General features: G+C 43.0%; 1 protein-coding gene across 7 annotated transcripts in view; it reads left to right on the plus strand.

Moving 5' to 3' along the window:
• Nucleotides 1-14,807, plus strand: part of LOC124802487 (eukaryotic translation initiation factor 4 gamma-like) — a 117,740-nt gene that overhangs the window by 73,037 nt on the left and 29,896 nt on the right. For 5 of the 7 annotated variants that reach the window (XM_047263301.1, XM_047263327.1, XM_047263310.1 and 2 more), the window contains one exon: nucleotides 13,164-13,360. In XM_047263301.1, coding sequence (XP_047119257.1) covers nucleotides 13,164-13,360 — 197 coding nt within the window. The remainder of the gene's footprint in view (nucleotides 1-13,163; nucleotides 13,361-14,807) is intronic. The other 2 variants (XM_047263318.1, XM_047263354.1) reach the window with 1 other exon arrangement.

A 14,807-nucleotide genomic window follows, 5' to 3' on the forward strand; every position in this document is an offset into this window, starting at 1 on the left:
AACTAAAAAACTAAACTAAACTCCTCCCGAACAGGCCATGAAGGCCCAACGGTACCGACCGGCCGCCGTGTCATCCTCAGCCCACAGGCGTCACTGGATGCGGATATGGAGGGGCATGTGGTCAGCACACCGCTCTGCCGGCCGTATGCCAGTTTACGAGACCGGAGCCGCTACTTCTCAATCAAGTAGCTCCTCAGTTTGCCTCACAAGGGCTGAGTGCACCCTGCTTGCCAACAGCGCTCGGCAGACCAGGTGGTCACCTATCCAAGTGCTAGCCCAGCCCGACAGCGCTTAACTTCGGTGATCTGACAGGAACCGGTCTCACAGACAGAACACCAGCTAAACATTCTCGCTCTTTCCTAGCGTTCGGGCCATCGTAGTGTCCACTAGTATCATGATTCATTCTCAATGGAGAAAAGTCTTCGGAAGTAAGAGTGATTTCAGGTGTGCAGCAGGGGAGTGTCGTAGGACCGTTGCTATTCACAATATACATAAATGACCTTTTGGATAACATCGGAAGTTCACTGAGGCTTTTTGCGGATGATGCTGTGGTATATCGAGAGGTTGTAACAATGGAAAATTGCACTGAAATGCAGGAGGATCTGCAACGAATTGACGCATGGTGCAGGGAATGGCAATTGAATCTCAATGTAGACAAGTGTAATGTGCTGCGAATACATAGAAAGAAAGATCCTTTATCATTTAGTTACAATATAGCAGGTCAGCAACTGGAAGCAGTTAATTCCATAAATTATCTGGGAGTAGGCATTAGGAGTGATTTAAAATGGAATGATCATATAAAGTTGATCGTCGGTAAAGCGGATGCCAGACTGAGATTCATTCGAAGAATCCTAAGCAAATGCAATCCGAAAACAAAGGAAGTAGGTTACAGTACACTTGTTCGCCCCCTGCTTGAATATTGCTCACCAGTGTGGGTTGGATCCGTACCAGATATGGTTGATAGAAGAGATAGAGAAGATCCAACGGAGAGCTGCGCGCTTCGTTACAGGATCATTTAGTAATCGCGAAAGCGCTACGGAGATGATAGATAAACTCCAGTGGAAGACTCTGCAGGAGAGACGCTCAGTAGCTCGGTACGGGCTTGTATTGAAGTTTCGAGAACATACCTTCACCGAGGAGTCAAGCAGTATATTGCTCCCTCCTACGTATATCTCACGAAGAGACCATGAGGATAAAATCAGAGAGATTAGAGCCCACACAGAGGCATACCGACAATATTTCTTTGAACGAACAATACGAGACTGGAATAGAAGGGAGAACCGATAGAGGTACTCAAAATACCCTCCGCCACACACCATCAGGTGACTTGCGGAGTATGGATGTAGATGTAGATTTGTCAAATTTTATTTTATTTCAACTTTGTGGGCGGATGGCCTCCCTTTCGCCACAGTCGTCAGTTAACCTAACGAAAGGAGTTGGTGTACAACATTTATCTGTGTATTATGTAAACTTTGTGTTATTCTACTCTATAATTGGCAGTCAAATGAAACCCGAATACCCCCCACAATGGGACCATGGAATGGTTTCATTCGAAAGTAATCACCATGCGCGTTAAGACGTTTATGCTACTGGGAAACGAGACGATCAGTTCCTATTGCAGAGAACACGTTTGGCCGCTGACAGATCCACAGTCGCACCCAATCTTGCACTTCGACGTCCGACTGAAACCGACATCCACGCAGGTCGTTCTTCAGGTCGCCAAAAATGTGAAAATCGCCCGCTTAAGAGCAAGGCTGTACGGAGCATGCTGCAGTGTTTCCCAACCAACCTGCTGAAGCGTAGCCTTCCACGTCCGAGGAACTAGTTTCCGTGTGACCGTCAACGTCCGTGTAGCGAGCGGGCGAGGAATGCACGCCTGGTCTGCTACACAGCAGTCTGAAGGGCAGTCGAATCCTAGGCACTAGTTATTCGATATTATGACAGCTGAACGAAAACACTAGACCAGTCTGCCGATAACGAACGTCATAAACCGACACCTGCGTGCACCTGTGATGTGGCATTATGCCGTTCAACTACCACACTGGTGACAGTATCGTAACGTTACAACCGTGGAACCGCCTATCAGGTCAACTGATTGTTATGACAGGTGTTCGGTTTTCATTTGACTGCTTCTTGCAATTGTTTGCGTGTCTCATTCTCTAGGGCGGAGAAAGGGCTGGTTCAACATTTGCCTGCACAGACAAGGAAATGCACCTAAAACGATACTAAGGGTAACTGGTGTGTCCGAGCTGACGTCGTTAATCTGCCGCGCAGTTTCTACCGACAGCTGGCTGTCCCACTGGGAACACTGCGCTTTAAGCTATACCAGCAGGTCAAACACAGTCGCAGTATAAGTCCAGAGTAGAGCAGAAGCACTGTAAACCAGAGCCTTTCCCCTCCCTCGAATAATATGAAGTTCATTGTAGTCAGAGAAATGCAGTATCCAAGTCCGATCTGATCGCTGTAGCGATGTGATGATCTGTATGTATGTAGTCAGCGCAGTATTTACAAAGAGATCAAGAGGGCCTCAAGTTGCCTTGCTCGTATGCCTCACTCAACTAGAGAGGTTGTGCCCAGAACACGTAACGTTACTGGGGGCATAACACGTGGCATGTGGAAGAACCATCGATACTGACCTTGTAACGATCGTTGTAGCCAATATTACGGGGGTGTGTATGTCCGTTGGACGGCGCCTTCGTTATTGTCGAAGCTTGCCAGAAATTGGGATATGATAATTTCTTCCCGCGATGCAAGAGAAGAGTTCAAATGTGTGTGCAATCTTATGGGACTTCACTGCTAAGGTCATCAGTCCCTAAGCTTACACACTACTTAACCTAAACCATCCTAAGGACAAACACACACACCAATGCCCGAGGGAGGACTCGAACCTCCGCCGTGACCAGCCGCAAAGTCCATGACTGCAGCGCCCAAGACCGCTCGGCTAATCCCGCGCGGCAAGAGAAGAGTCCTTGTCATTGCCGTTGGCGGATGTGGAAACCAATTCTGGTTCGGTTCCCAGTGAAGCTGCAGGACATTCGCTAATAATTTCATGCTGGTGTACGTTTGTTGACTGTTATCTCGTTGTCATAGTGTTGTTTATGCATGACACAAAGGACCATTGTTCTTGTTTGTATTTGTATGTATTTTCCAAGAAACATAGACTGAGTTCTCACTTAGAGTATGTACTAGCGTTGCCAGTTGTCAGGATTGGGCAGCTGTGGAGAGAAAGACAGAGGGCAAGCTGGAGACGTATGAATGTATTCTCTATATTGAGCTGCAGAGAACGCATCTCTCTGCTCCCCATATACATACTCCTTTGAAACATCTAACGTCTTTATTGCTGTCCATTTAAATTGCATTTCTCTGTTGTGCTGATCAGATTTTTATTGGTAGAATTTCTATGTTCGTGACGTGCTAAATGTTTTGTTGGTGTTTTTAAGGCGTAAGTCTCCCTGATCGTCTTTTCATCAAAACAGAATCCCTCATTTGCACATTTGCAAGGGGCGTTCGATAAGTAATGCAACACATTTTTTTCTGAAAGTAGGTTGGTTTTATTCAGGATTCCAACATACCATATTATTCCCTACTTTTTTCTTTACAAAACCCTATTTTTTAACATAATCTCCGTTCAATACGACAATCTAACGCCACCTTACTGGGAGGGCCTCCATGAATGCATAGTACCACTGTATTGGTTGACGTCAGAGCCAACGTCTTGCTGCGCCAATAACATCCCCATTATCATTGTACTGCTCTCCACCCCGATAGCTGAGTGGTCAGCGTGACGGATTGCCGTCCTACGGGCCCGGGTTCGATTCCCGGCTGGGTTGGGGAATTTTCTCCGCTCAGGGACTGGGTGTTGTGTTGTCTTCATCATCATTTCATCCCCATCCGGCGCGCAGGTCGCGTCGACCTGCACCAAGGCGACCGGACCTGCCCCGCCAGGGGCCTCCCGGCCAATGACACCAAACGCTTGTTTCCATTTCCATCGTACTGCTTCCCGCAGTGTCATCCTTCATTGGGACAAACAGATGGAAGTCGAAAGGTGAACAGACTTGAGTGAGGCCTTGCATTGTCACGCAGAAGGAGAAATTCATTTGCATCACCTCGAATGAGAGTGTCCGCACGTTCCAGTACTGTAGGAGTCACAGCTATGTGCGGCTGGCCGACGCGTGGGAGATTGGACAGGAGCTTGTTGTGATGATGGCAGAGGCCTCACCTAACGACTCGCCGTGCGTTTGTACACTGCCATGTCACACCAGACATTCTGCAAGCGCCTATGAATATCTGCGATGCTCCGGTTTTCCGCGAAAAGAAACTCAATGACAGCAATCTGCTTGGAATGCACCTCCGTTACAGACGCCATTTTGAAAACTACGTATAGCGTCGCCATCTACCTCTAAATCAAGAAACTACAGGGGTGGAAGTGGGAATATTCCACGATGTCTCACAAGAATTTCTGCAGTTTTGAACCGAAATTGGCCGAAAAAAAGATGTGTTGCAGTACTTATTAAACGCCCCTCACATTTCAACAATCTTCTCAAAGCTGCATTTACCGAATAATGGATTAGAAGCGGAGTTCCTATTTGTTCATTTGACACTTAACCCAATAGTTTTTTACTGTGGGTAGGGGATACATACAACCATCTCATTAGAGGTGGACCAGGAATCTATGCAAGTATTATTATTAGCTGTTGTGACTATCTTAACACGCAAGGGGTATTTAAAAGGACGCTACAGTATCGGGAGACATGTTTCATCTCAGAACTCCTATGATCTCCATTCCCACCTTTCTTCTTGTCCCATTTTCATGGCTATCTTTGTCGCTGTGTACCAGCCGAGATCTCAGTTCGCTTGTGTCCTATCGTGTCTGTTTCACGTATATTTCTTGTAATGCGTATTTTAAATAAAATCTGGGAATGTAAGGGGGCGTCGTCTCAATGGCAGCGGATGACTAAACGAAAAACGGCAAGTAATGTAGCCACTGCGTTAGGCGAGTGGTTGCTAACGCCATTAGCCAATTGAAGCAGGGTCCAGTTCACCACTGTATCGTTCTAGGGATAAATCTTCCTGCAATTGTACATTACTGCCTGGTGGCTGTAGAAATAACGATATGTGATCTTTGGTAGGTGTACAAGAGAGGGTAGTCTTACTTTAGTTTTGTCATTCCTGTCACATGGCCCACCCTTAAATCAGAAGTCATACAATTGATGTTTATTTATTATTTCGTGTTTATTGTCATTATATCTGAGACGAAGCCTTTTCGTATTTAACTTGACAGCATAATTGTGTTTTCCGGTTCCAAAATTAGATTTAGCCTCTTTTACACAAAATCTGTGACAACGAAAGAATATTGCTTACAATGGCGACAACGTCGTTAAATATCTTGATAATTGTAGCGAACCCGTTTTCTTAGCAGAACCATGTACCTTCATTACCGCCCGCGACGAAGTATTCAAACCTGTTAATGTAAGAGGATACTTTGAAAATGGTACAAAGGATTTTTGCTATATACTTCACCGGTGGTCAACATAAACACGCCATAGACGTCTGTGTGCAGCTTTCATTTACTAACCCATCAGTTGTGAACGGATTGTCAGCGATTGGAAGATATGTTGAGAAGAATGTGTAGCAGTATTCTGAACAAAGATTCTTAGCCAGTTGAACTGATAAAGGCATGTTCCCTCTAACGTAAGTTACATCGGATAAAGCGTATCAACACTTAACGCACATTTATTAAACGTATATTTGGGGACCACCTCCGTAGTTATTATACTTTATTAGTTTTAAGTGTAGAAGTCACCACTGTGCTACGTATTGCTCTGCGTTTGATGTTACGTCGGTGGTTTCCCGTTTTCGTAGAAGGTAGGCCGCGCCCTGTCGAGTAAATTGGCGTTCGATTACAAAGGTACTTTAACGCTGCAGCGGTACAGTTGGTAGGTCGCATGTCGCCTTGTTGGCGCATTTAACCTAAACCTGCGCTCACCTCTCTCACACTCCTGTCCCCTGAATCCAGCGCCATCCCCATAAGGCACTGGGATTCGAGACCACGGTCAGTATTTATTGAGCAACAGTATTGTGTCACATATTGCGCGCACCACAATATTATTGCGCAATGTTTATGCCCGGGACGCGCTGTAGCGAGTGGAGTTATCTCTTGTTTAGAAGGGAATGTTTCAATGATCGCAGCTGTCATGTCAGTGAGACAGAAAAACCAAAGGATGACCGCAACACCTTTTCCCTATCAGACGGTGAGATCTTCCCTCACCTGCTGGTCTTCTGTCCCTGGTACGTAGACATCAGTCTTGTTCATCAACTTTCTGAGCGTTGTTGCCAAGTCGGTGATATAATTAATAAAAAATGGGCAGGGGAAAGCTAGTGTAAATGAAAGGCCTTCAGTGAAGCTAAACGTGAAAGTATATTTTAAAGCGGAAGAAACATAAATCAAGGTAGCCCTGTCACACAATTACATCTGTCCACTCCCAATTACAAAAGATTTATCGAGGTTCATTCCTGCACTTGACAAATACTTCCAGAAGTTCAATGGAGACAATGAAATCGAAAATCAGTGCCGAGAGAGAGAGAGAGAGAGAGAGAGAGAGAGAGAGAGAGAGACTTAAGAAAACTCGCCGTAAGAAGCGATTTTAATATTAACTGAATGATGAACTGGAAAAACGAAACTTCCTGGCAGATTGAAACTGTGTGCCGGGCCGAGACTCGAACTCGGGACCTTTCCCTTTCGCAGGCAAGTGCTCTACCATCTGAGCTACCCTAGCACGACTCACGCCCCGTCCTCACAGCTTTACTTCTGCCAGTACCTCGTCTCCTTCCTTCCAAACTTTACTACAGAAGCTCTCCTGCGAACCTTGCAGACCTAGCACTCCTGAAAGAAAGGAGTTCGAGTCTCGGTCCGGCACACAGTTTTAATCTGCCAGGAAGTTTCATATCAGGGCACACTCCGGTGGAGAGTGAAAATCTCATTCTGGAACTGGGAAAATGTTTAACCCGTCCATCCGGTATTCCGCCATTCAGGCATGACAACGATGCTGTTTGTTGGCTGGAGAAAATTAGTTCTGATTCTCGAGTTTGATTTATCTCATAGGGAGCTTTTTAGTTACGTAATTGATAGATGTCCGATTGGTACAAATAACTTCGTCATCTAGATTTTATTCATGCCTGGTCTCCAGCCAGAACATATCGTCATCTGGACACAACGTTTCGGCGGCCCACCTGGCCGGCATCTTCAGGTGAGTCAATGCAACAGCCAACTCACCTGAAGAAAGCGGCCAGGTGAACCGCTGAAATGTTGTCCAGATGACAATATGTTCCGGCTGGAGACCAGGCACGAATAAAACCTAGATGATGGAAATGAGCAGGCTGTCGCACGAACTCACCTGAAGATATCGGCCATGTGGACCGCCGAAATATTGTGTCCAGATGCCAATATGTTTCGGCTGGAGACCCGACATGAATTCAACCAATTATTGCGCTGGGAAAGTTTAGGAGCCACAATTTCGTAATCTTGTCAGCGTAATGAACCTGTAATAGGGTTTTCTAGATTAATTTTATGATAGTAATTACTATAAGGGGAGTCAGGGTGGCTTCGCTACATGCTCTACCTATCCACGAGAAGTTTATGGGCTACAGTGTTAGTCACAACTGTACTTTCAGAGCGAACATGCCAGCATTCGACGATATGGAACTCGATGCAAAAATCTGGATGTAACACTTCGTACGGATGTGAAATGAAATGATTACATTGGTTCAGTCGTTGGTTAAGCAGGTTGTAGAACACTGGGGAAGTGCAATCAGTCTACAAAGGAGATTGCTTACAAATCACTCTTGCGACCGGGTCTAGAATATTTCTCAAATGTGTGGGACCCGTATCATATAGGACTAACACGGGATGTTGAAGGTACATAGGAAAGGGCAGCACGAACGGTCACAGGTTTGTTTGATCTGTGGAAGAGTGTCACAGAGATGCTGAAGAAACTGAACTGGCAAACTCTTGAAGATAGACGTAAACCATCCTGAGAAAGTCTACTAACAAAGTTTCAAGAACTGGCTTTGATTGATGACTCTAGGAATATACTACAACCCTTACGTATCGCTCTCAAATGGATTGTGAGGATAAGATTAAATAATTACAGCATGCACAGAGGTATTCGAACAATAATTCTTCCCGCACTCCATGCGTGAATGGAATGGGAAGAAACCCTAATAACTACCACAATGGGACGTCCCCTTTGCCATGCACTCCTTGGTGGTTTTAGAGTATAGAGGTAGATGCAGATTACCTTGCAACTGGAAAAACTTTTGAAGGCCTCAAATTTCAACATTCACTGCACCAACTACTATCAGTTGTATTGTGATGGAAAACTGCGAAGCTATTTGCACCTGCTTGAAAAATACACCAAGGTGTAAAGCTGCAAAAGTGGATTTTGAGGGAATAATAAAATAACGAATGTATTTGTACTTACGTACATTACATTGAAGTTTACTGCTATTATTTAATTGGTACATTATCAGAAACTATAAAATTTGAAATGAATAATATACAAATTTGCAAAACATAGAGTAGCACCTTGTTGTGTAATTGCTTCAAACATTGGAAGTACCTGAGTAATTTGTTATTTGTAGAATTTCAGGAGGACATTCTGTGCTTCACATTTCAAGTCTCAGTCCTTATATTCAACAGATTTCATTTTCTACACTGTGGCCTATAGTAATATATTTTTGTCGAAATCTTCTACAGATAATTACTAGATGAGTATTAAATATGTAACCCAGGTGCTCACTTGAATACACTTTGACAATTCCTTTCTCTGTCTTCCCTGGTGTATTCACCGGCGTCACCGGATAAGTTGTTCATATCTGTAAATTACGAACTCTCAGCAGGAACTGGCGTGTTTTGAGCAATGCTACCCTTACACAGTACAATGTGTTGCGCAATATTTTGAGTAAGCAAGAGTATTTTTAAAGCTCTGCAGTATCCTTAAATATACTGCGGAAACCGTTATTATCCCTCTGAGATGGTCAATATCATTTTACAATACTCAGTAAGGCGCAATAAAAATTGATCGCGTGAGCACCCCTAAAGGGTTGTATTGCGCAATACATAGCTCTTTCTGCGGAGACCGAGCGAAATTCAGTTCGGTGTGAACGCATTTCCGCAACGAGTTGCAAAAACCTAAATGACAAATGATAAGGAAGTGGGTTGAAAGATGTATGTAGAAGCACTATTTGGTACTTCGAGAAATGAAATTCCTAATTGATCTGGAAACGCCAGATATCTCGTTGTTCACAATAGCAGACGAGGAAACTGAAGATCATGATGTCATGACACTAAGCAGAAATGTTTATTTGCTTGACGCAGTGCTCAGAACTGACAAATAAGATCAGGTCAGCTGTCCATTGAGCACATATATTTATTTTTATTGCAACAGCATGCTGTATTTCTCAGTACCGAGATAAAATCGTGTAAGCTTTCAATCAGTAGTCAGTAAATATTTTTTTATTTAGTTTGTAACAGTTGTTGCGGTAGAGACATACTTAGAAAACACCACATGTACACGAAAAACTACACAGTTCAGATTTTTAATTTGTGATTAATTGTTGTCTTTGTAGTTTACGAATGAGCTCCTAGTCGAGAACTTCTGTGAAGTTTGGGAGGTAGGAGACGAGGCACTGGCAGAAGTAAAGCTGTGCGGACGGGGCGTGAGTCGTGCTTGGGTATCTCATATGGTAGAGCACTTGCCCGAGAAAGGCAAAGGTCCCGAGTTCGAGACTCGGTCCGGCACACACTTTTAATCTGCCACGAAGTTTAAATCAGCACACAGTCCGCTGCAGGGTGAAAATCTCATTCTGGAAACATGTCCCAGGCTGTGGCTAATCCGTGTCTCCGTAATACCCTTTCTTCCAGGAGTGCTAGCTCTGCAAGGTACGCAGGAGAGCTTCTGTGAAGTTTGGAAGGTAGGAGACGAGGTACTGGCAGAACTAAAGCTGTGAGAACAGGGCGTGAATCGTGCTTGGGTAGCTGAGGTGGTAGAGCACTTGCCCACAGAAGACAAAGGTCCTGAGTTCGAGTCTCGGCCCGGCACACAGTTTTAATCTGGCAGGAAGTTTCGCATCAGCGCATACCACAATGCAGAGTGAAAATCTTATTCTGGAGCTCCTAGTCTATTGAAATATTCACTGGAAGCTTTCAGACTTGTTTCGCTCGTCCTGCTTTTGTTTTAAGGCTGAGTTCTAACTGACATTTCTCGGACGTCTGGATCGTATTTTTAATTAATATTCATTTTTAATTAATATTCAACGTTTTTGAAGCTGCATCATATGATGTTTGCTTTCAACGAATAACTCTTGCCCCACCATAGAGTTCCCGCGAAATATGATTTTATTTCCCAGCGGGGATTGGTTTCAGGTATAATCACTTGTCTCTCAACGTAAAAAATGATAAAAGGTCTTCAGCTAGCCATTTTTTGTTATGCGTCATTGCAAAGGAAGGCACTGTCGACACTCCTGAGACAAAGCCAACGGTTGGCTGCAGCAGCGGAGGCAGTCAAGAGTAGGTGTCTGCTATTTAGACCGGCAGATGGTATCTGGAGCAATTGGAAGACGCCCAAGCCGACTGCCCTGGCAACATGCCTCTCTGAGGCAACAGGCGTTGCGCAAGGTAAACTTGAACCCAGTTTATCCTCAATGACTTAACGTCTTACAAGCACACTAGCGGTAATTTACACGGCTCTGCAGTTTATTTGGAATGGGTTAAGTTGCCTCAGAACATCTCCATTTGTTACGACGCAATTAGTTGTGGACGTCCTGGCAGCGGCAGGTTTTGGAAGGAAATGGTCTGCACATGAATCTTCGAACATTGAACTGCACGGTTTTATTTCAGGGAATGTATACGGATGTTGCTCTACAGCCCCTTTGCATGCTCTTATACACAACAGTTATCGCTACCTATTTATGAAGAGCAAGAGCATCATAATAAAACTGAAACGAACTTCCTCTCGTTGTCGAAGATACCGTGATGTCGTGCGAAGCCTTATTGTGGCTGCAGCCGGAACACACCACAACGGAGTCCCATTTGACGTCGGCGCAACTGACATCTCAGCCTCTATAATCAAAGAGCGAGACGACCTATAAACACCACAAAAACTGATTATAATTTCACACTATCGTATGGGAATACATTTGCATATTTTTGTAGGTATCCTGTATACAAGAAAAAGTCAACTACTGATGACTAAGTTCCGACATCGAAACCATAACTCTATAGACACCAACTCTCTCACAGATCGCCCACAACTTCCCTCCTACACCCCAGAGGATTGCTGGCTGACACCTGGGGTTTGTCTCTCCAAAAAGCTTCACAAATTATTTACACATAGAGGCTTTCAGCCACCTAAGTGTTAAGAGGGGAATGGTTGGCAGTCTCGTTGTTTATCATACAGTGATCATGTATTATTAATGTTATTTATCCAAAAGATACTAACAACGTTAAATACTCAGCTTTTGATTGTGATGATGACATATACTGGGTGAACCCAAACTCCAGCGACATTTTGCTCACGGATATTTTCTGAGTATTCTTGTGTAATGCATCCATGGCTTGCAATAGCTCATGACAGAGTAATAATGCAATTATGATTTATTGTTTTTATCCCCGTTTCCCTTTGCTTTTACGAAAAGACATGCACAACAGTCAAAAAGCCTGTAATGAGTAATTACCACAAAACACAGAATAGTACAACAGCTTTTAGACTGATGTAAAACAGTTGTGATGTGGTTGGTGTTACAGATGGGTATAAATCAGCATAGCATCAGTGTGCTACTCTCCCACTGCATTCAGTAAACCTCACACGAGGTACTTATCACCCAATTCTTCATCAGTAGACCTATCAGTCCTGCTACATATCATTGTTAATGAGCAACTAACGCTGCTGAAAAGACAAACTCAAAACGGAACCGAATAGTGCTGAAACCAAGTTCGAAGGTGAAGAGTAAAGTGGACAAGTGTTGTCAACACAAGTACCATGAGTGAATGGAACAGTTTTGTTTCCAAACCAGACAAACAGTGCATATCATCGACATTTGCGCTATTGTGTAATACAGATACAAAGATAAATGAGTGTAAGAAATCAAACGAAATGCAGTTGTTCTGTAACGATCCACTAGAGACCATAGGTCCCTTATCCCAAAATACTCAGATAATATCCCTGAATAACCCCAGAAATTTTATCAGTGGAGTTCAGTTTCACCCTGCACACATTTATATATTTTTAAAAAATAATGGCATGTGCTTGCAATAGTGGATTCATGAATAAATAGTTTTAACATTCAAAGGTGATGATGATGTTTTTCAAAAAGTATTCTATCTCATTTATGTACAATGTAGGTAGAAGATACCTATTGTAAAGTGGTAATATTAGTAATGGGTATATGACAAAGGACTCGACAACTTTGAAAGCTCACACTGATTAATCCATTTAACTTACAGACGTGGTTTCGATGTAATTTTATACACAAATACATCACGTTTTTTACCTTATACCGAAACAGGCTCAATGTGACTTCCATTCTGAATTTGATTTCTTGCCAATCTCGCTGCAGCATGTCAGGTGTGGCTTATTGAATTACGAGGTGGATTCTAGTTCTGAACTCTGGTAGAGAAGCTGGTAAAGATGGAACAAAGACAGTATAAAAGTTACGCCACTCATAAACAGCAGACCTACTGGGAGGTTCTTTAACACACTCTACGAAAATTACGTTGCACGATTGTCGCAGACTCCCACTCGTCAAACCAAAACACATAGTGGGCACACTCGAGATTTGTTAAAGCAGCCATCTTTGCTGTAACTGCCGCTAGCGCTTGCGGTGGCGTGATTCTGCACTAGTGAACCACGTGATGCAAGCACTTCATCTATTTTCCTTCAAGATGGCACCAAGCCTAAGTCTGTAAGTCGTATAAGTAAGTTTGTACGAATTTTCAAAGTTGTACAGTTATTTTTGTGACACCCTGTATATCTAGAGAATTGTTTTGAAATAAACTGTCTTCGTTTTGTACGTCCGTCCACCTTGCACAAAACTAACATAAGTTTTCACAGATCTTGGGTACGCTGTTAGTGTGTATTGAGTGTGGTATCTTGTTTGACTGTCAGGTCGCTGCCCTGTTTGCAGACGGCCGTCGCTTCTGGCCCGCTCTCTTGCTGACCCGCTGTAGGCAGGACAGTTTCCGTTTGTTGCAGTCGTTCGACGACGAGGCGCGCGCCATCCGTGGCCAAGCGGCGCACCTGCTCAAGCGCATCCACACGCCGGTGCCCAGGGCCCTGAGGCCGCTGCCCGTCATCACCACGGGGTGAGTCTCTCTCTCTCCCTCCGTCTCTCTCCTTCCGTCCCTCCCTCCCCATTAAGGACGGTATTACACTATCACATTTCTTTGGCAAAAATTTGATCAAAGATATGATCAAATATTCGTCAAATTTGTTTGACAAAGATATTTGATGTTGCGCTAAAAAGAGGTATTACTAGGGTTACCAGATTATCTAATGGAAATGTAGGATACAATGGTAAAAAATGTAGGACATTTGTCAAGAATATAGGACATTATCGCTCAATGAAAAAAATTATGTATATTTCAAATTTAAATGATATTTATAATACCAACAGGCATATACATTAATATATTATTGTTAATTCTGACACATACAATGTTAAATATGATAATCAACAGCAGTCAGTTATATTTCTCTGAAGAACTAATCCTATGCAAAACATTTAGCTTGTTTGAAATATAATCAAAAAATTCCAAACAACTGAAGTTTTTAAAATATACTTTACAAACACAATACCTTTGACAGAATCAACAGATAATCTGTTCCTTTCATCTGTCCACTGTGCTCTTATTAGTGAAAATACTCTTTCAACATTAGCATTATGTGCAGGAATAGCAAAAAAATACTGAATTAGTTTTAACAGTTCAGAATGGCAGTCCTCATGCTTGCTACCACTAAAATGTCTAATCCACTTATAATTACAGGACAATTTCTCAAGTTAAGAGCTATGTGCTGCAAAAACTGGTTCACATTACATATCTCATCACAATACTTGACATCACCACTCAAGAACTGTACACACTTTTGTACATCATCCATGCATACTTTATCATTTAAACTTAACCACCTAAAACAACTGAGTTCTGAAAAGGCTGCAGACCATTTATCTAAATACCCCAGACATTCGCCATAGAACGAAACAGCCTCCTGCTCAAAATTGTCAGCTTCTTTATCAAGGCCCTCCTCCCTAACACTTATCAAGACCTTTTTCATCTTTAGTGACATGAAATTACCCTCTAATCTGTTCTTAAGAAGACAACGCACATTAACTAAAATTGCGATCTTCTCAACAATGGACGTTTGTTCACTTTGAAGTTGTTGTATCCCATGGTGGAACACAAACACCAGTGAATGTAAGTAATATAAATAAACCTTACTCAAACCGTTTTCAAAGAAAATCTTTAGAATACGGTGTAATACCGTATTACACTGTCGTCATATTTTTCATCAAATTTCAAGATGGCAGACAACAACCTCTTATTATGCGCTGCAGCGGAAAAAAAAGGAAACATACTGTATTTCGATGAAGCCATAGGTATTACGTTGAGATAATAAAAGCATTCAGCAAAATGTGTCTCGAGAGCTGCTAATGGAGGACGTAAATTACTTACCAATGGGTGAGAGTGTATATCTGTATTTGCTCAGTAAAGTGGCTTCTCATGTTACAAAAGAGAATACTCTTTTTGAGAA

Source organism: Schistocerca piceifrons, chromosome 1 (genome assembly GCF_021461385.2).
Source record: "Schistocerca piceifrons isolate TAMUIC-IGC-003096 chromosome 1, iqSchPice1.1, whole genome shotgun sequence".
NCBI classification, from domain to species: domain Eukaryota; kingdom Metazoa; phylum Arthropoda; class Insecta; order Orthoptera; family Acrididae; genus Schistocerca; species Schistocerca piceifrons.